General features: G+C 38.8%; 1 protein-coding gene across 1 annotated transcript; it reads right to left on the reverse strand.

Moving 5' to 3' along the window:
* Positions 1 to 3,429: 3,429 nt before the first annotated feature.
* Positions 3,430 to 22,813, reverse strand: EAF2 (ELL associated factor 2). Its single transcript, XM_039330092.1, has 6 exons — positions 22,617 to 22,813; positions 19,855 to 19,949; positions 15,674 to 15,810; positions 14,408 to 14,556; positions 7,705 to 7,968; positions 3,430 to 4,139 (listed from the first exon to the last, which is right to left on the reverse strand). Exons 1-6 carry the CDS (start codon positions 22,717 to 22,719, stop codon positions 4,093 to 4,095), a joined length of 795 nt encoding a protein of 264 aa, XP_039186026.1. The 5' UTR covers positions 22,720 to 22,813; the 3' UTR covers positions 3,430 to 4,092.
* Between the last annotated feature and the right edge of the window lie 106 nt (positions 22,814 to 22,919).

Genomic DNA, 22,919 nt, shown 5'->3' on the forward strand with positions numbered 1-22,919 from the left:
CTGGAGGCAGGTTGTTCCACTGGTTAATTGTTCTAACTGTCAGGAAGTTTCGCCTTAGTTCTAGGTTGCTTCTCTCTTTGGTTAGTTTCCACCCGTTGCTTCTTGTCCTGCCTTCAGGTGCTTTGGAAAATAGCTTGACTCCCTCTTCTTTGTGGCAGCCCCTGAGATATTGCAACACTGCTATCATGTCCCCCCTCATCCTTCTCTTCGTTAAACTAGACATACCCAATTCCAGCAACCGTTCCTTATATGTTTTAGCCTCCAGTCCCCTAATCATCTTTGTTGCTCTTCTCTGTACTCTTTCTAGAGTCTCAACATCTTTTTTACATCGTGGTGACCAAAACTGGATGCAGTATTCCAAGTGTGGCCTTACCAAGGCATTGTAAAGTGGTATTAACACTTCACGTGATCTTGATTCTATCCCTCTGTTAATGCAGCCTAGCACTGTGTTGGCTTTTTTGGCAGCTCCAGCACACTGCTGGCTCATATTTAAATTATTGTCCACTAGGACTCCGAGATCACTCTCACAGTTACTACTATTGAGCAAGGTACCCCCTATACTATACCTGTACATTTGGTTTTTCTTGCCTAAATGTAGAACCTTACTTTTTTCACCACTGAATTTCATTTTGTTAGATAGCACCCAGTGTTCAAGTCTGTCCAGATCCTCCTATATCCTAAGCCTGTCTTCTGGAGTGTTGGCTATTCCTGCCAGCTTGGTGTCATCCACAACTTTGATGAGTTCCCCATCTATCCCCTCATCCAAATTGTTGATGAAGATGTTGAAGAGCACTGGGCCCAGAACAGAGCTCCGGGGCACCCCACTACACACTTCCCTCCATGTAGATGCTGTTCCATTGAGGACCACACGCTGAGTACAGCCAGTCAGCCAGCTACGGATCCATCTAGTGGTGATGCTGTCTAACCCGCATTTTTCTATCTTATCAAGTAGTAGGTTGTGATCTACTTTGTCAAATGCCTTACTGAAGTCCAAGTAAATTATATCCACAGCATTCCTCTGGTCCACTAATTTTGTCACTTGGTCAAAGAATGCAATAAGATTTGTCTGGCATGATCTGTTTTTGACAAACCTGTGTTAGCTTTTAGTAATGACTTTGTTTGCCTGTAGGTGTTCGCTGATTCGTTGTTTATCTTTTCCAGAATCTTCCCAGGTATTGAGGTCAGGCTGATAGGTCAGGCTAATAGTTTACCAGTGCTCCAGGATCTTTGAAAAATAATAGTTCAGTGGTTCTGAGATCACATCTGCCAGTTCCTTGAGAACCTTGGGATGTAATCCATCTGGTCCTGGTGATTTGAACTCGTCTAGGCTGGACAGGTGTTCACTTACCATTTTTTTTGCCTATCTTAACTTGTATTTCTATTTTGTTTTTTATGGCATTATTTTTGATAGGTTGGTCTTTTTGCCTTTGTGTAAAGACAGATGCAAAAAATGAGTTAAATAGTTCTGCTTTCTCCCTGTTGCTTGTCACCTTCTTGCCACTTTCACCCACTAATGGACCAATCGTTTCCTTCACTTTTTTCTTCTTTTTTACATGTTGAAAGAAGCTTTTTTTGTTAGTTTTGACTTTGGTTGCAAGCCTTAGTTCATTTTGAACCTTAGCTTTCCTTACTTCATCTTTGCAGGCTTGGGCTATTTGCTGATATTCTGACTTAGTTATGTGTCCCTCTTTCCACTTTCTATATTTCTCCTTTTTATCTTTCAATTGATCAGAGAGTTCTTTATGCAGCCATGCTGGTTTCTTTTGAGAGCTGTTATTTTTCCTCTTTGTTGATATTGTGCTAGACTGAGCCTTTATTATCTCACTTTTCAAAATTTCCAAAGCCCCTTGAGTTGTTTTCTCCTGGAGGATTCTCATCCATGGAATCCTTCCCAAGCCCTCTCTATGTTTATTGAAATTAGCTCTCTTGAAGTCCAAGACTCTAGTTTGACTGTGTTCTATTGCTTGTGCTTCCATAATGTTGAATTCCAATATTGCATGATCACTTCTTCCCAAGGTTCCTATGGCTTAAACACCTTCTATCATTTTGTATCTGTTAGTGAGAATTAGGTCCAAAATGGCTAATCCCCTAGTTCCCTTCTCTACTTTTTGGGAGACAAAGTTGTCTGCTAGGTTTGTCAGGAATCTGTTTGATCTTCCACTTGGTGCAGTTTGTCTCCCAGTTGATGTCAGGCCTGTACATCATATATGGCCTGTATTCTCTCCCCCTGTACCTGGCTTCAGGTTACAGGACTATTAACCAATTCAAATCCTTCTTCTCTATCAGTAAAAGGATGATGAATGGGACAACAATATCTAGCTAAGACAGTGTCATCTCAAGACTGAGAAATAGGGTGTTCCCTATCTTCATTGAGTGAGAACAAATAGGTACATGGGCACTCCATGAATGGACTGATAGCAAGCAATATTCAAGACTCATATAATTTGCTAAAGTAAAGATATAGCTCATATATTGTATTATATTATAGTATATTTCATATTATATTACATTTTATATTAATAGCTATAAAGGAATTAATAATTTGTAACGCAATTATTGCTAGACTTGCCAAGTAGAAGCAGCCTCTCCCTATCCCTTTGAAAAGTCATTTGTGTGGTTATGATCTCACATGGCTGCCAGTGGTACATGAATGAAATAAGACTCATTGCTAGAGAAGATCAAATCACCTGGGGAATTCCCATGTGAAATGACACCTGGTGCCAATTGTTTGTCTGCCTCCTCAAACTATGCACCCTCCCAGAAGTGCTCACCTAACAAGAAAAAAGTAGCTCTTATGCAGCTGAGGGGAAATAAAAATTAAACAGACTGACATTACAGAAGCTCTTTTATTTCTGAACAAGAGGCAGAATGAGAATTTCCAGTTCTCTTTCTTTTGTGGGGCCAAGCAGCACCCAAAATGCTGTGTCTTGGCACTGAGAAAGTATTTTGAATCTAAGAATATATTTATATTCCCGCAGCCAGACCTTGAGCACACTTGTCACATCTTGTTTTGTTCCTAAGAACACACTTATTCAGCTCACAAAAAAATTAAATCAGCACAAAAGTTTCTGAAAATGACAATTATCTTCTTGACAAAAGACCGTATTAGTGCTGAGAACCAGCTTTCTTGCTTATTCATAAACATGCTATTCCACAAAGTATTAGAATTCACTCTAATAATACCTGTAGTAAATTACTGGCCTGTCTTAGAATTTTTTATGGCTATATATGTGAAACAAACTGTTGGGATGCATAGGAAAATATTTCACTTCAGTGTAGTAAAATATTAGAGTGGTCTACATATTATAGAATTGTGTTTGCCTGCATGCTTTGTAATTTCTTTGTAGTTATTAGGTCAGAGATTATTTCCGTATTTTACATCAGTTTTAAAGGGCAAAGGAATCACAAATGTTCCAATATCCACAGAAGTTATTAAGGAATTGATAAATATTTTATTATTTCTCAGCCAACCAAAAGCAATTAATTGATCTTAACAGAATTTGAAGAGGACATGTTATATAATAATATATCTTTAGTTGCCAAGATACTAAAACTATTACCAAAGACAAGAAATTTAGCAATACCCATATAATAAAAACTGCTGGCTAGAAAGAAGAATTTGGAACTTCAGATTGTGTTCATTACAGCTCAATTGTTACACAAAATTGATTGTTGATTAGAAAGTACTTTCATAGAGTTAGCTCCCAAGAATAAAAATGTAACAGATATCAACTATTTGCTTTCTCTTACTTATAAACATGTTCACTCAAATAAAAGGTTTATCTAAAATATGTATATTATAAACAAATATTTCCTCCACATTTAAGTCACACAGAATAGTTAGTTGTTCCAACTTTTAAGTAAGAGGTAGTAGAAGCTACTCTGGCTTGGCTAAAATACCCAATATCCAGACATTTAGAACAGCCATATAAAGTTATGGCAGAAGGAATGCTGAACTTCATGTCATAAAAATTAAGTCAACTTCATTATCAAAGTTCATAACATGGTTCCAATTTTATTACTTAGTGCAAAATAAATGACTTTTCATCTTCAGCAAAGAAAATAATGCATCTTCAAAACTTCAAAGCATCTTCAATCATCGCTGTCACTTCCAGAATCACTCAGCTGGAGATCATTTCCTAAAATCAAAATTGCAAGTCATACTATAGTAAAGAAGAGTTAGTAATCAAACTTACAGTAACACCATAATCTGAATCTATGCTTTTCATTCCACATGTTGCTTTTCTTTTTACAAATAAAGGGACAGGATTTCCAATCACTGTATCTTTTAATCCTGATACATAGGATCCACCAAGCTTTCAATAGCTTTCAATATTACTCAGCCTTATTGAACTTGGCAATTAAAATAAAGGCCAGCTTTTTGAGAGGGAAAAGAACTAGTTACAACTGATTCCAATTTAGCCTTCACAAAAAGTATGAGGAATGGAACTACAGTACCAAGACAACAGAATGGACAATTGCATTAATAATTGTTCTTGTCATAGTGTTTGGTGAATGGCAGTATTAGTAAAATACTAACTGGGAAAAGCAATTTAGAGTTTGTCTTCTTATATTTAGGTCAGTTAAAAAAAGAAAGGATAACTGGCCAGACATAAAGGTGTACTTAATGATGAGCAAGATTACAAACCAAAAGAGAAAGTCTATGAACATATATAGTAATACTTGGGGGGGGGGAAGATTCAGAAAATAATATATATTCCAGAGTATTTACAGATCTTATGCAACTCTGTAAATTTAGATCAGATTCAGATATCCACGTTATGGCATTGTACAACTCTTTCCTAACAAAGTAACCAGAAGAAGAATTAGTTGTATTCAATGTGATTTTAATGTTTAAACTCTAAAATAGTAACGTTTTAAACATCCTTTAAAGACACTGCCATTTTCATCGTAAGTGTAGACATAAGAAGTATAATTTGCAAATAATAGGTTCCACGCACTTGGTAAGAAATCTCATGTAATTCTGTTTATTTCAATACAAATCAGAAAAAAGAATTCTGTCTAAAAACATTTCAATGATAAGTTGTGACATATAATCAATAGGACTGAGGGGTCATCAGTTCTGTATACTGGCTATGAATGCTTCAGCCAGAAGCAATTTGAAACTTGTTTTTTTTTTACATATATATTTTACACATATACTGTATATTAAGGATATATTTAATGCATTTCTTTGCCCTAGAAGCGAGACAAATATAAATTATATTTTAAATAAAAGAAGCATTTAAATATAGAAATGTGGAGTAATTACTATTAAAAATTAACTGTTTCTTTCAAATTTCTCATATTATGTTTAATTATATAATATTTATGAAGAATGTTTAAGAATAGTAAGCTGGCTATTGCCACAAAAGGCAAAGAATTCTGTTGCCACAAAAGGCAATGTTGCATTATAAGTTATAATAGGAGCAATTCTACTTCATCAACCTTACAGTGTTAACAGAGCCCAAACAAAATGCCCAATGATACAATTATTTTGTTCAAATTTCTATCCATTCAATCATTTTCTCATGCTCTCCAAAATTTTCTTCCCAGTTATTCATCATAACATTAAGCATATTCAGTTCTTTTGGGCTGTTTTCTATTTGGTATATAAAATGAACACATAGTGCTAATCCTACCTAAATCAAAACTTTGCCATTTCTCATTGGGTTTTCTATGCAACTGTCAATTCCATTACTAAAAGCTTTTAAAAATAATTTTTCAGGTGAACCAGGAAATGATCATACATATGCTCATTTAACTTTTTAAAATCTTTTGCAGGCCTACAGCTTTATTATATTTTTTGCCTTATCAAGTTCATATTGAGCATCAATTTGATCTAGTTCAGTGGTAACGAACCTATGGCACGGGTGCCAGAGGTGGCACTCAGAGCCCTCTCTGTGGGCACATGTGCCATTGCCCCAGTCTCACCTCCCCCCACGACCACCTCCTCTCCAGCAGCCCCCCCGAAGGAGAGTCGCCCCTGAGCGTGGCCCACACGAAGCAGCACAGCCAAGGATATGGCAGCCAGGCAGCATAGACAAGACTCTGTCCTCATACTCCATCGTGCACAGTTGATGCTGCAGGGCACGGGGTGATCATAGTGCTGCTGGGCTGCCTGGGCGATCTACAGTGGGCCCTGGAGGTGGTGAGTGGCCCTGCGAGCAGGTGGGGCGGGGAATGGGGGAGCGGAATGGTGGCGGGGCAGGGGGTGGAGCGGTGGCAGGGCAGGGGGTGGAGAGGTGGCAGGGCAGGGGGTGGAACGGGGCGGGGCCAGTTTTTAGGCACTCGGTCTCTAAAAGGTTCGCCATCATTGATCTAATTAGTGGTTAAAGTAACAGCCTAGAATGTGGGAAACCATGAGTTCTAGTCCTGCCTTAGCTATGAAAGCCAGTTGGATGACCTTGGGCCAATCATTCTCTCTCAACCCAACATACCTCACAGGTTGTTGAGGAAAATAGATTCCAGTAAATTGAATTGACCTTGTTGATAAAGTGAAATGTTTTAAGAAAGCCGAGGTGGCGCAGCAGTTAGAGTGCAGTACTGCAGGCCACTTTAGCTGACTGTGTTCAGCAGGTCAGCGGTTCAAATCTCACCTTCCATCCTTCCGAGGTAGGTAAAATGAGGACCCAGATTGTTGGGGGCAATGTAAATATATATATACATTGCTTACTGGTGTACACCGCTTAGAGAGTGCTTGCACTTAAAGCGGTATATAAGTCTCATAAATAAATAAATAAATAAAGCCAGTTTTCTTTCCAAATTTTAATTTTGTCAACCTTCAAACCTTCAAAATTTTCTTCTTATTAAAAAAGACTCAAGGTGACAGTAAAATTAAAGAAACTGCCAGGAAAATTAATAACTCTTATTAGTATCAATTGTTATATAATCCGTATTCCTAGAGAATACTGGAGTTAATAATGAAGTCCGACTATAGTGTAATTGAATAAAGATACAGTACATACAGTAGATACATACAGATTAGCCCAAGCTAAACAAATGATTGGGTTGCATTATTTTTGGCTGGCTTTGACAGCTAAGCTAAAGTTTATGTTCCAAATGTTCCTAATTATATATGATATCCAAGAATCAAGCAGAAAAAATCCTTTGCTCTATTTTTTGATCAGGAAAATACAGTAGGAGTCTACCAATTACATAGGATATGCCAACTTGCTTATATTTTAACTAAAATGGTCCGTTTTGGGAATTGTATAAAAAAGCAATTGCCCTATAATTCTATATTCATTTATTCTAGCTAGCTAGCTTTAGGTTGTGATAAAGGCTGGGATTGACCATTAAACAGGAGTAATTTGTTTGCTGTAAGGCAAAAGGCAAAAATGTCATGTCATATACACAAATCAGTTCCTAGCAAAGCAGCCCTGGAGATAAGCTAAACATTTTACTATAAGTGAAATATGAACTATACTGCAGAAATCATTTCTGAAATTTATGAATGCTTCTAGACAAAATTGTTTTAAATCCCCAAGTCCTGAAATCAGTCTTGGATGATATCATCTGTGCTGAATTGTTTTTACCATAATCTTTAATTTGGCATAATGAAAGGTCAATGTAACTTTTATCCCACCTTCTAATCCAAACTGCCGTTGTGTAACTTAAACCTGTGCCTGGAAAGTTGTAACTAACAGCATGTGGATTCCTCATACCTAAGTCTATCCTAGCAAGTTTTGTTTCATTACTTACTCAGGGTATTCATCAAACGGCCGCTGCTCTCTTGACTTCTGTGATATCCAACATCCACATCTGGGAAGGCCTGTTGTGATACTGTCATCATGGGATGCTGTGGCTGTAGATGTGGCATTGACAAGGGAAGAGACAGCTTTGATCCTTCTTCTTCTGAATCACTAGAGCTGTTTTCACTACTTGATGAAGCGGATGAACTCTTTGATTCCGAGGAACTATCGGAGCTACTCATTTGCTCTATAACTTTAGCTTCTGCTTTTAGCTCTGAAAAATACAATGTAAAAAGGGGAAAAAAGAATTTAAGACTAAGGCACACATAATCACCATGTTCGGTTGACAAACCTAATGGGAGATAATTAATTATGTGGTATAGAGGTTAGAATTGGATCAGATGCTCCCAAAGCTGAAATCTCTACTCAAAGAGAGAGAAAAAATAATAAAGAGAAAAAAATGCCAGTTCTGGGAAAAAAAAACTCCAAATATATAAGAAGGCTTTTTGAAGCAGAGCTCAATATGTTTTATGTTTTTCCTTTAGGAGACTCTTCAATAATTGATTTCAGTCCTGGCCTCTGCACAAAACTGATACTGATTATTCATGAACGCTCTTGGAGAAAAACCTGGCAAAGGGTTCTCAAACCTCTCTTTATTTGAGCAATCTTGAATACTGACGTAGAGCCCTAAGGAGCAAATACAAAATATGTACGAATAAACCTACTTCATCCTTGTTTTTTAAAGTGATAGCAGCAGAAATAACATGGCAAGTCCCATCGCTCTATAGCAGTGTTTCTCAACCTTGACAATTTTAAGGCATGTGGACCTCAACAATTTTAAGGTATGTGGACTTCAACTCCCAGAATTCCACATTGCTGGCTGTGGAATTCTGGGAGTTGAAGTCCACATGCCTTAAAATTGTCAAGGTTGAGAAACACTGCTCTATAGCCCATTATGCAACAAGTATTAGAGTTTAATCAAATGACTGTAACAATTACAGCTGCTATTCTTAGACCTACTTGCACTGGGTAGGGCCAAATTGACCTGGGACGAATAAATCCTGCTGATCATATGTTTACTGTAGATCAACTTTTGACAGGATGACGTAGAAGCAGATAAAACCCTATTCTAGGTTAGCAATATTCTGAGCAGGCTTCATAGATCAAATTGATTCAGTCTTATTAAGGATGAAGCAAAGTAAGGCTTGATTGAGTCACAGGTTCCACAAGTTATGCGAATGCACTTCTCCCATAATTTGTTAATAGCATATTTAGTCTGCCTTTCACTTTGGGATATCAGACAACAGAATCAGAATATGCCATAACATTCAATAAGATAATAAAACAGTATATAAAACAAAATAAAAGCACAGAACAGTATCAGGTTAAAATCAGGTACGTCAGCATTTAAATGACTTATGTATGTCCTCCATATATCACTGAAGCTAATCTGTAGGCTTTAAAGAAATACCTTCTTTTTCTTTAAATGCTCCTTTTACATTTTTTCTTTATTTACTTATTAAATATATATACTCATCTCGCTATACAAAGTCACTGTGGGCTGTGTTTACAATACAATAAAATCAAAATTATAAAAGCATTAAAATTAATCAGAATTAAATAAAGACTAAAAACCAGAAGCACAAACAGCACAGAAGCCGAATCTCCTGTTACTCCACCAACCAGTTCCAGCATGGAGCAGCCCATCAGGGCCCCCATGCCAGCCCACAGAGCCCAGTTTTAAGGCCCTTCTGGAAGACTGAGAGGAGGGTCCCGATCTCATCACTGGTGGCAGGATGTTCCAAAGAGCAGGGGCACCAAAGCAGAAAGGGCTCTTCCTCCCGACACCGCCAACCAAAATATCTTGACAGATGGAGACCGATTGGATTTGTATTCCAATCAAAATTGCACTGATTATTTGCATAATTATATTTCAAAAAGTTGTTGTTGTTGTTAATTGCGAAGTCGTGTCCGACCCATCGTGACCCCATGGACAATGTTCCTCCAGGTCTTCCTGTCCTCTACCATTTTCTGGAGTCCATTTAAGTTCACACCTACTGCTTCAGTGACTCCATCCAGCCATCTCATTCTCTGTCATTCCCTTCTTCTATTGCCCTCAATCTTTCCCAGCATTAGGCCCTTCTCCAGTGAGTCCTTCCTTCTCATTAGGTGGCCAAAGTATTTGAGTTTCAACTTCAGGATCTGGCCTTCTAAAGAGCAGTCGGGGTTGATCTCTTCTAGGACTGACCGGTTTGAACGCCTTGCAGTCCAAGGGACTCGCAGGAGTCTTCTCCAGCACCATAGTTCAAAGGCCTCAATTCTTTGGCGCTCAGCCTTTCAAAAGCCAGCAAGCTGAGATCTTCATCAGGTCCCCAATACAGCCCAGCAGTTCTATACAACTCTTATTCTGGCTGTAGTTAACTTTTGCAATACCATTTGCCCTGCAGCATTTTCAGTCTTGAGGCAAAGCCAGACTAAACTGTGCTACTTCTAATGAACCCAAAGCAACAGCAGTGTCTTATTGTATGGGATTTGCTGATGAGCTGATGGCACGAGTACTGCCAACCTCACTCAGATTCTAGGCAGACTATGTTAAAACCTCCTTCACAGCAGTGGCTGGTTTAAATCCCCATCCTGACTGTTCAAGGAAACTATAACCTCACAATTATTAATTTAATATCAAAGAGTAAAAATGGTTGGAGAAGGGATGAGAGACAACCACTCCTTTCTCTATGTCAATTCATTTACTGTATATATAGTATATCACAATCTCACCAAAGCTTTCAGGATCAGTGCCAAGCAATTCAGCTTTAGCAGCAAGAGATCTTGAATTCTGCATGTTTTCATAACCCTTTACTTAGTTTAGGCAGCTTCTGTCAGGTTGCCGTCTACTTTAATTTTTAATTCATTAAAGAATATTTTTCTGCATGTCTGATTTTATTAAGCAGAGTCCATTTCACTTATGCCCTGACCAGTACCAGCCATCCCGCTTCGCAATGCAAAACAAATCTCTTACCATTCCCATCCACCATACCACACCACACCCCGCACCCCTGGAAGGTCCTTCCCTGCTATGTAATTGTCAGTTTGGCAGAATGCTGGGCAACCACTATGGAACTCTGTGACTCAGGGAGAAAAAAAATCTTAAGCAAATCAATCAACCTTAGAAAAGAAACACTCGGTTTTAATGTAATCTTAAACACCCTCCCCTGCAGCAACTGGGTTTTTTTTTTTAAGCAGCTATTCAGGAAACTAAATGACAAGATTTTCCAGTCAGAGTTGAGTCACAAAAGAAACACCTGCCTGTATGCTTTCCCCCCCCCCCTCCTCTGGGTATTCAAGGACTTTGCCTGAGAAGAATGCGCTGGCCCGTCAGTACAACAGGCTATTATTTTTGAACATTAATTTACCACCCAACCAAGTTCTTTCTAGTCATCCGCCACAGTTTTAGCTAGAAGCTTATTCTACCTTACTTTACATAATATGATATTCCTACTATTACTAATGGAAGGAAGGGGGGGGAATGGCACGACTTTCAAGCCGTTTAAAGAAGCAAAATTCAAATTCAGTCTGACCCAAACTGAAAAGCAGCATCCATCTAAAATGGTACCTGAGATCTAGACCAGGGGTCCCCAGCTTTTTGGGCATCAAGGACCGGTTCAATGGAGAGAGGTTTTTTTTTCCACAGACCAGAGGGGGTGTGGTTTCATGTGCTGCCTGCAGCGCGCGGATGGGGACTTCGCTTGTTTGCACGGACCGGTTTCTAGCATGCCACACACCGGTGCTGGCTCACAGACCGGAGGTTGGGGACCCCTAACCTAGACAACCGCATGCGTATCCATGCAAAGCCATAATCTACTAGAAGGGAAAAACTTTCATTGAGATTGGATTGACACACCTGTGTCAGCAAAGGGGATATGTTGCTGGTCCCGTCAGTCAAGGAATTTCAGCCGGTGGGGTCCAGGAGAAGAGCCTTCTCTGCTGTCCTTTGGAACATCCTACCCCTCCCCCCCAAGATGGGGCTCCCACCTTTCTATAGCAACCTGAAGACCCGGCTCTGGCAGATGGCTTGGGGCTGCCACAGGGGAGTGTCACACTGGAGGGGATTGATAAACTAAGAGGAAACCCCATCTCTCCCCACCCCAAGTGCATCCTGCTCCCTCACCCCACATTTGTTAACTACAACACCGCTTGGATTCTGATTCTGTTTTTGTTGTTTTTAGAAATATTTATTTCATGGTTTTACTGCTTTTAATGTCATAAACCACCCAGAGTCACTTCGAAGCGAGATGAGTGGCAAACAAATTTAATAAATTAAAAAAAAATAAAACTTAGGGACTGTTATCAAAGAAAGTAAAGAATTAGGATGATGACCAAGGAGATATATAAACAGGGTCAACATGACTGGAGAATCTAGATAACAGAGAGTCGACAACTCAGTTATACAGTATATCTGTGTAGCGTACCATGAGGTTTTGTATGATTATACCAGACCATGCTTATTTTTATTGCTGGCAAAAATAAAGGATCAAAGGGAAGGCTGGTGTATAGTGTATTGCAACCATTGCAGTAACAGAAGTAATAAAAAAACTGTACATGCATCAACAATAATTGGTGACCCAGAGGGAAAGGGAAGAGCAGGGAAATGTATATGCATGCATGTGTGTGCATGCGCAAAATGAGTACACACACAGGAGTGGTGTTAGTGCCCGTGTGCATGCACAAGTGGGCTGCGCACATCCACAGTGGCACTGGTGGTGGTGCTGGTGCCTGCATGTATGCACAAATGAGCCACTAGTGCCCGTGTGATGCTGGTGCTGGCCCTAGCACCCCTACGCATGCCCAAATGAGGCCGTTAGCACCCATGCAGTAGCACTAGCGCAAGTAGGGAGGGTGTGTTCACACATACACGCACTAGCCAACAGGCCACGGACCGGTACCGGGCTATGGCCCACAGGTTGGGGACTCCTGTACCAGAGGATGGATGAGCAATAGCTAAATATGTCTAGATCATAGCTAAGTATAGGCAATAAATCCTTTTAAGGTTTTTTAGTCCTTCTCCATCAAATATAAATAACTATCATATCTAAAGCACCGTAAAGACATTACATATTTCACATTTTTGTTTAGCTACTCACCTGTTCATATTCAGATATACTGCAAAAAAACCACCTAGAATGATTCTGGCGATTCAGGTCGCATGCAAGCAGGAAGTTAAATCAACAGAATTGCAGGGAATTTCATAATGTTAAGTGAGCAAATTGACAAAGCAATAAATTGTTCTGCCAACACTTCATTCCCGAAGCTGCTTTCCTTCCAACCAGCATGAAAATGAAGCAATCTTGCAGAAGAGTGATGGAATCAAATCACTTGGTTTTCATGCTGGCTCAGAGGAAGTAAATTTTTTTTATTGGTATTTACAGCCAGGGGAAAAAGAGAGCCAATGCAAGGCCAGAACTACTCAGTCCACTTTTTTTTATGGGGGATGCTAAAGAGTGAAAATTCTTATGCACAGCAAGCATGGAGATCAAATAGGCAGTGGTAAATTCCACGGCTTTCACTATTTCTGGTCCACTGTATCTCTGTGCTAGATTTGCAATCTGTTTTTTCTATGCACTTAAAAAAATAAGCTGGCTGATGGAGTCTCCTCTGAAGTCTACAAGTGTTGTGCCTGCCAAATCTTTGCTCATAAAAGGGATTGGCAAAGGAGAAACAAACCTCAATTCTGTGGTTTACTTACAAGAATATATTCTATATAGTGCAGCACCGAGATGCCCTGGGCAGATCCTGAAAAAACTAGACAGGATCAGGCCTGGTTAGTACCTGGATACTCCATAGGAAATCTTGGGACTATTCACTAGACTGGGAAATTTAAAAAAAAAATAAAAATCTGAAAAACTCATGGGAAACCACTTTTGCAATTTTGCCAGGAAAACTACACGAATAAACTATGTAATCCTCTGTAACTGAATTTAACTCAAATAAATCATCTCCATTTTTAAATTACTTGATCAAGACAAGAATAATTTAAAAGGCAATACATTTGGATTCTAGTATTTCGATATAGGTAGACTTTGACCTATGTTGCTAAGTGAGAAATTGGTTAAGTGGGTTTTGCCACGTTTTACGACATTTCTTGCCACCTTTGTTAAGTGAATCGCTGCAGTTGTTAAATTAGTAACACCGTTGTTAAGTGAATCTGGCTTTCCCATTGACTTTGCTTGTCAGAAGGTCACAAAAGGGGATTGCGTGACCCCAGGATACCCCAACCATCATAAATAAGAACCAGCTGTCAAGCTTCTGAATGTAAATCAGATGACCATGGGGATGCTGCAACAGTCATAATTGTGGAAAACGGTTGTAAGTCCCTTTTTTCAATGCCGTTGTAAGTTCACACGGTCATTAAACAAATTAAGTCGAGGATTACCTGTATATGGATATGAATATAGTTATATAACACCTTCCTCTACACACGAGTAAACCTAACAAACCAGCAAATTGAATGGAAAGATAGATTAAAAACTTTCCCACATTATATATTATTCTGCATATAGGCAGAGTATGTGAATACATAATCGTACGACTCCCATCTGAATCAGAAGCTGGTACCCCCAACCAACTTACCTTCTCAACTTACCTTCAGCCTCAAAGTCTTCAAGCTACGGAGTCAGTTTTAATACTCTACAATCTCAAGGAATATAGCGATAATTTACCTCTTTCAATATCATCCATAGGAGAAGGTGGAGACATCTTCTCTTTTGGTGGAGAGGATTTGTGGTTGTTTGGCATCTTATTAGTGTGTTTCATTAGCTGCTGCTGCTGTTGCTCAATACGAGACTGCACCTTGCTGCTTCCTTCACCTCTGCATCAGATCATTAAGAAAATTCTTGAAAAATACATAATCATTTGCTTTTCCAACATTTAAGAATATACAAAACAGATGAACTTCTGAGACATGGATAAATGTAATGTCTTCCTAACGTAATACAGTTGTTACAGATTAGTTATTTCATAATAATGTGCTGAAGTTTTTAATAAACAAGTCTAAACTTGCTTATCTACAGAAAAATGGTTAAATTTGTTCCCGTATACATTAAAGCAGTGGTGGCAAATCTATTGCACGCGTGCCAGAGGTGGCACGCAGAGTCCTCTCTCTGGGCACGTGCGCCGTTGCTCCAGCCCCGCCTCCCCATGCAGCCCCCTCACCAGCAGCCCCCTTGAAGGAGAGTGGCCCCTGGGCACGGCCCACACGGAGCAGCACAGCCAAGGACATGGCAGCTGGGCAGCAGGGACAAGACTACGCCCTCACACCCTGTCACGCTCAGATGATGCTGTGGGGCACAGGCAGAAGGCGTGGCCACCATGGCACTGCAGGGCCACCGGGGCGATCAGCATCGGGCTGTGGAAACAGTAGGTGACCCTGCGGGGGGGGGGCAGAGCAGGTGGGACAGGGTTTTTGGGGCACTTGGTATCTAAAAGGTTCGCCATCACTGCATTAAAGAGATAGAGCATGCTCAGAAATGGGGTTAAAGAAAGCAAATAGGAGTTGTCCAGAGATAGAATTTTAAAAGAAAATTCCCACTTCTCATTGAAATCTTACAAAATAAACACCTTACATTTTCAATAGCCACTATACATGTGATATGGACATGCATTTCAGTATAACAGAAAGAAAATTAGAAGAGCTTTGAACCTCCATGCTCTCTCCTCTTTCTGGTGTAACAGTAAGGGATACCTGAAAGCTGCTGTTGCTGCTGCTTTCCGTTTCAATTAATCATAGTTTAAATTTACATCTGAATCACAAGCTGTGGTTAATATTAAAATCAAAGCAGAAGTGACAGCTTTTGCATTGCACTTCATACATATGCTAGAAAATGACAAGGGAAACCATATGAGGCCAAGGCCTATTAGAACTTTTATCCCAAAGCAACTATCACATTTTAAGAAAGAACTTCTTTGCTGTTTTTTTTTCTACCCACCTGATTTTCTTCACTGTGATATTGCTACTAAGTTTCTCTAGTCTACATTCGCCAGTGTCATGGTTAATTATTAAGATGCATTCTTTCTGATATGGCTTCTTGGAACCCTTGAAAACTGTTACTGGTGGAGTAGAGCCCTATTTTAAATAAGAAAAGAATTACTAGTATCACTACAGCTTTTTTTTCCCTCTTAGGGCAGAGTTCTGTATTTTATAATTAAAATCCCCTTACATTTCACACATAACCTCAAAAGTCTCTATTTCGTTGCAAAAATGAAAAAGGGAAGACAATATTAGGATTCGTGTTTCATAATAAAATTGCAATTTTCCAGGTTTTTCACAGAACACTGATAATACCTGGCCTTTATCATAAAACCACAAGAATTTCATTCCATTTCCTTAATTAACATACCTGCCCAGTTATGAAGCAGTAAAAAAGGAAGTTTATGTTGGCATCAGCAACGGCAACCCATTGCTGCCATGAATTGCTCTCTTTTTTTAACTCTTGAAATTTCTATCAATACTATAGCGCAATGGAGGACTTCCGGTTCCGGATCGCAGTGCCTACAGCTGGGTGAAGAAACTGCTCTCTTCGCCAGCTGATTCTCCGCTGCCGGTAGACCCCTAATTGGGTCAAAAAGCCGCCCTGGAGGGGCGGCTACCGCTGAGGAGATCCTCGCCATCCATAGGAGAGCAGCAGCTTCTTCCACAGCCCAAGATTGCTCCTTTGGGCTGACGGTGGAAAGACCAGCCAGTAAAATGGCCGTTCACCTTGCCACTGAAGTCAGAAGAACATCTAAGCACAGGAACCACCGTGGCTGAGCTGGGTAAGACTTTTTTCTTTCCCTCTCTTGGTTCTCCTTTTTCTTTTGTGCCTGTAAAAAGCACTTTTGAAATTATTTCCCTGCTCTAAGAATCTGGTGTTTGTGAGTGTGGGAAAAAGAAGCTTAAATGACTTGAATTAATTTAAAGTGACTTTTTTTTCTATTTTTATTCTTTTTTATTCACTTTGGGGTCTTGGAAAAAAATTTTAAATATTGAATCTACCATTAGACTTAGTCTACATCCGAAGAAGTCTTCTTTTTTCTGTGTTTTCTGATCTTGTTAATGATATTTCTGGTCTCTGGGAGGAGATTTTATATTCTGCTGAGGACACCTGGTGGAATAAGTCAAAATTGCAACTGTCTCCTTTTCTGATGGTGAGACTGACTTTGACCTTCAGATTATCATAAAAGGAAAAAGACAAAGAAATTTAACAGCTGTACTGGTGGGGGTGGATACTGATTAAATGTTCTTTGAACACAGCCTCTACTAAATGATACAGACTGTTTCTAATTATTTTTGAAATGGAGAAACCCTATGTTCAACTTGACTATAAACTCATACTGGAAAAACTTTATGAAGCTACTGACCAAATACGGTTGCAAATAAAAGAGTGTACTATGGCAATAAAAAACAGAAATCCTGCTTTGAATTTACAAATTGACCCCCAAACTCTATCTGAGCATTCTATAGACCAAAAAACAACAGAAGCGGAATCAACTAAGGTTAAAGAAGATTCTACTTTACTTCATATGCATGCTGATGAGATCTCCGAGGAATTAAAAAGGACTGTAACTAAACCACTTACAACTTTAAAACCAACAGAAATGGACAGACAAGCTCAACTAATTGAGACTTATGGTAGCTTGGATAAGCAACTATTAACTACAAACTTGGACATAATTGAGCCTGCTATTCAACAGTTTCAAATGTGGAGACTTGACTCTTTAAAACAAGGGATTACTTATAAAGGAGCTAGGTCTTTAAAACAGAAAAGGGGACGCTTTTGTTTGACCCAAAGGAAACTACAAGGCATAAAAACTGACTTGTTCATTGATATAGAGGTGTTATTATGGAAACCTGTCTGGCATAAAAAGAAAGCTAGAATAAGATTTAAGAGTGTGACTTAAGGCTTTATATAACGGGTTTAAAAGGCTTACTAGATATGGACTGATTTATGGCTTAAGACAGTTAAATAAGATGTTAGATTGAATAAAAATTAATTAAAGGTTTGAATTTAATAAGAAGACATTTGTCTATGCATTAACATGTTTGTTGTGGATATAGTAATTTTGGGAGGAGGTTAAAAGAGTTTGACACAGATATTGAGGGATTGATAGATTATAAAGTATAATAGAAATAGAAAGGTATTTTTTCTCTTTTTTGTTTTGTCTTCATTTTTCTTTTGTTTTTTGTTTTTTTCTTTTTTGAACTAATATTTTTTTAATTAGAAATGATAGCTATTTTGTAATGGAAGAAGAATAAGAAAAAAGAAGAAATGATATTAATAAGTGTTTATTGAATATGTTAAGGAAAAAGGGAATGGAGAGACACCCGAAGTGTTAATTATGTAGATTAGAAATATGGACTATAGCAACTGAAATAGTAAAGCTTAATATGGGATTTGGATTTATTTAGATGAAATGTTACTGATTAAGAAAAAAGAAGGAATGATATTAATAAATGATTATTGATTATGTTAAGGAAAAAGGGAATGGAGAGACACCTGAAGTGTTAATTATGTATTTATATTAGCAAAATGGAATATAGCAATTGAAATAGTAAATCTTAATATTGGATTTGGATTTATTTAGATGAAATGTTATTGATGATTGTTTTGATTGACTTAGCTGTATTGAAATATATTAACTTAAATATAATATGTTACTAGAGGGAATAGAGAGGGGTTTTTTAATGGTTTAATCTGAACTTTATGAGTATGACTTTGTTTTTGGACAATTGTCCTGCCACGTTGATTCTTAAGCACTTGTTTGTAAAATGAAAAAACTAATAAAACTTGTTTTTTTTAAAAAAACCTATAGCGCAACAAACAACTTTTGAAAATACTAATTTGCTTCAAAATTACATACGGCAATTTTACAGTTCTGTTTTATCACAGAAGAGTAACTACTGAGGTTTTCTAATTTACTATTTACTGGAAATATTTTGATATTTTAACAGAATTGAAGATGAATCTCTCTCATCAAAAGGACTATTATATGTCCTTCAATAAATCAATTTCAGCCTACTTCATATGTCACAAAAAACACAAATCATATCATGTTGTGCCTGCTATCTGGTCTTCCCCACTTGGCTCCTCCCATCAGACATGGCTAAACAAACCAGGAAACTCCACTACTGAACAAGGAAAATGTAAGCATGTTTGTTCTTGACTTATGAAGAGGAACAAGCCAGGAGAATTAAGTAATCCAAAGTTGCTTGCTTTTGTAGAAGTTCGACTGGTAGGGAACAAAGAGTTTGCAGCAGCATCTTTCCTTAATTGGTTGAAGGTTTCTGGCTTACCATGGGGAAAAAAAAACAGCAAAAGCTGGTTTGCACATCTGAGCGATGCAGTCAGACAAACAGAAAATAAGGACAATAAAGGAAAAGGTATTATTTCTGGCTAAAGAATGAATCAGAGGAAAGATCCATTAGAAACTGAGAAGTAAACAATGAAAAGAGAAAGAAAAAAAATCTTACAAAAATACTGAATAAACTGTTGAGCATGCCTATGTTTGACATTAGCAAAAGCTGCAAACCATGGGGGAGCTTGTCTAGTCAGAAATGAAAAGCCATATACATTAAAATAAAAAGTTGGTTTTTAAAAGCATCAATATAGATTCTGCATCTCAGGATCAGATTCAGAAATAGAAATTGGGTGAAAATAGAACTTTTACAATCAAAGGCTGTCTCTCTTATTCGGTGTTCCCTTCAATTGAACAAGAGACTGGACAATGACTCCTTATGTATTTATTTTCTATTAGGAATTATTTATGTTCTTATATATCTACTTCAGAACTATTGTCATCCTCAATCATTTTTGGGCAGCTATTACAAAGATATTTCTAAACTGATAGAATGCAAGAATCAACACAAAGATTTTCCTGCTATTTATTGCTCTCACATGCAGCCAACATTTGTTGCAGAATACAGATCCTCATTGTAAACACATAAAATACAAATTTTAAGACTGCAGCTTCCATTATCCTGCAGTTTAATAGCACCTTGGAAGTTACCAATCACCTAATATAATAGCCCATCTGCACAGTCTACCTTGATAATCATATTCTTCATGCACGTACATAAAAGTAATCACTTTAAGATATAGCTATGCCTTTTTAAGGAATACAGAAATCTTACCTCAATATTTGGCAACATTACTGTTACCTGTTCACCTTTACCAACTTCAAGATCTCCTTCGCAAGATGTATCAATTGATGCAGGTTTGAAGTCATCTGAATAAAATCATAAATATTTAGGATCCCATAAATATTGATCAACTTACAAGATAAATGGAAAAGCTACATTATTCAATGGTATCTTTTCTACTGCTAGCTTATCTGTCTTCTTTAGTCTTATTCAGTAGTCCCTAGGAGTAACCCACTACTTATTATAAATAAATAATAATTAAGTTCCCATAGCACTCAACTCTTAGTGACTCTGGGTTGTTTACCAATTGTTAAAACATTTAAAACAAAAAAAAGCCCAACATAAAACAAGATCAAAGATGGCAGAGATAACAAACCCTCATGGGAACAAAGAAAAAGAAGAAAAGGGGGTTCAATCATGCTCAGCCAAGGCCTGGGCAAAGAGCCAGGTCTTTAGGGCCTTTTGAAATTTGAGGTGTGTGTGTGTGTGTGTGTGTGTGTACATTCAAACCTCAGGGAGAACTTCATTCCAGAGGGTAGGCACTGCTACAAAGAAGGTACTTTTTTCTGCATTTCTAAGCAACACTCTTTTACAATCAGTTTTAAACAAATCTGTTTTTAATTATCGCGTTCAACAGAAAATACAGAACTAAGATTCAGGAAAGAAAGATATATTTCAGGTTTCAAATCCAAATAATATCTCAGCTGCACATTTCCACACCCACTGTAATATAGGAGTTACAATTTTGGTAATATGGAATTAATATTAATCACTGTTGTAATTTAACCTACAGTTCTCCAAAGGTATACTGATTAGGGATATTATCCTATACAGCAGGGGTATCAAACTGCCGGCTTGCGGGCCAAACGTTGCAATATGTCGTGACCTGTCACATGATGTTGTGAGTTTGACACCCCTGCTATACAGGGTTTTAAATTACAGAAAGAAAATCTCAAGACATTAGATGTCAGATTTATCTTTTATTAAATACTGTGCACCTTAGTGAACTGAAGAAATGTTTTACTCTTACCTATACTTCATAAGATTAAAAAGTTACAAACCTAGTTTGTTTGCTTCCAGGATGTTGTTGCATTTTTTTGTCTAAATATGTCAAATGTGCCCTTGATCCTGTTAACTTGTCCTGTTAATTATTGATACTGCAGAGTGCTTACGTTTTAAATAAATGTATCCCCAATTTTCAAATTGCAAGCCCTTAAAGCTTGCAATCAAGATAAACTAAAGCTTAGCAGATCTATTCTAAAGGAAACACAAATCTTTAGGTTACAATTCTAACACAATGAAAGTTGCAACAAATATAACAGGATCTACTGCCAAGTATACTTGCCCTATATTGTACAAAATATGCTGCCATACCTCAAAATGCATACAAACATTCTAAAATTTGAATTTTTTCCATCTATACCAGTGGTGGCAAACCTATGGCACGGGTGCCAGAGGCAGCACTCAGAGCCCTCTCTGTGGGCATGTGCGCCGTCACCCCAGTCCTAGGCCTTTAGCTGGGTTTTATAAAACCTTTTCGCTTTAGGCCTCTGTCGCCGTGTGCAAAAAAAAAAAAAAAAGGTTCAATCAGTCAATTTCAACTTCTCGCAGGGAAAAAAAAGATCTTGCAAAGTTGGAATTGATTGAACTTTTTAGTCCCACCCAGTCTGCTGTTACCATCGCAGCCACGCCCACCCAATGGGCTCTAAAAAGGTTCGCCATCACTGATCTATACTATGAATAGAAAATATGATTTGGGCAGTGATAACTGGTTTATATTCCTCTATGAGCTAAATTTGAAATGTTTAAAAGCACATAGAAGAAAGTAAGTAAAACACATATATAAACAAATCTTTTTTAAAAAAAATCCAATTAAAAATGCACTGTACAAGATCCCAGATATTTGTACCTGAAATATGGTCTCACCTATAAAAGCTCACCTAGCCACAATTATTCAACACTTGTCTTTTATAAGAGATACGAAGTTGGTTGGGCAATCTCTGGAAACTCAAGCTTATTTCTCAAGCCTTCTCCCCCCAAGCCAAGCCACAATCCCTCCACTTCGTTTCACTGCCGATCACCTTCCAGTAAACTTCACCATGTTCTCCTTACCCATTTCTCAAAATACGCTTTCCTTAAAAAACAAAAAACCCAAAAAGCCTCTTAAACTGATTGACCAGCTGAGATGTCACAGAACGAAACCGATCCCTCTGATGGAAGCGTGTTACAGGAGAGTTTTCTCACAATGACTTTTACTCGATACCCGAATGAAGGAGAAATTGTGCTACTTAAAGCAACGTGGCTCCGATTTTGTTTCTGAATCTAAAATAAACCCAAATCCCTCAACCGAAAACTCTGTCCTTTCTCCCTCGAAGGACTCCGGGCTTTTTAAAACGTCAGAACGGGTACAATCTTGAGCAGACTCGCACCAACAACTACAGTAACAAGATGTCCTGAAAAATGCAAATCCCACGGCACAGATTTTAAGGGCTACGTCTCAGTCCACGAAAGCTCTCTCTCTCTCTCTCTCTCTCTCTCTCACACACACACACACACACACACACACAAACCCCTTCTCTTGTCGGTCTCTTGCCTTAACGGGTTGACTTTAAGAGCCGAGGGTCCCCCCTGCTCATAAACCGGAGCTCCGTCCTCACTTGCACAGCCTTCCAGCAAGCCTCCACTCTTCCCAGCCCCGCAGCCCCTTCCCCACCTGCTTCAACCCCCCAGCTAAAGCTCCCGCTTCGACTCACAGCGCAAGGTGTGGAAGGCGCAGCGCGGCTGCTTCTCGAAACTCTTGCCCAGCAACAGGACGCGCTCCTTGCTGTCGAAGAGCGCCCGGGCCGAGCCGTTCATCCCGAGACACCGGCTTTCCGCGTCCTTCCTCCCTCGCTCGCCTGTCTCCAACAGCCGCGTCCACTGCCCTGGCACATCTTTGGAGCTCGCCGGTGGGGGAAGGGGGCGGGGCTGCCAAGAGAGGCCACGCCCCGTGCCAGACACTGCTTGCTCTCCTCACTGGACGAGGAGCTCCAAGCGCCGCCCTTTCTTTAGAAGTG

Source organism: Crotalus tigris, unplaced genomic scaffold (assembly GCF_016545835.1).
Source record: "Crotalus tigris isolate CLP2741 ecotype Arizona unplaced genomic scaffold, ASM1654583v1 scf7180000024424.1579004, whole genome shotgun sequence".
Classification (NCBI taxonomy): Eukaryota; Metazoa; Chordata; class Lepidosauria; order Squamata; family Viperidae; genus Crotalus; species Crotalus tigris.

What these genes read in the sequence shown, in the direction of transcription:
- EAF2 (XM_039330092.1), bottom strand. Translation starts at nt 22,719, where the DNA reads ATGAACGGCTCGGCCCGGGCGCTCTTCGACAGCAAGGAGCGCGTCCTG. An exon ending in CGCCTTCCACACCTTGCGCT is followed by an intron (nt 19,950 to 22,616) that starts GTGAGTCGAAGC and finishes GATTTTATTCAG; the next exon opens with ATGACTTCAAACCTGCATCA. An exon ending in TATGGATGATATTGAAAGAG is followed by an intron (nt 7,969 to 14,407) that starts GTAAATTATCGC and finishes TGTATTTTTCAG; the next exon opens with AGCTAAAAGCAGAAGCTAAA.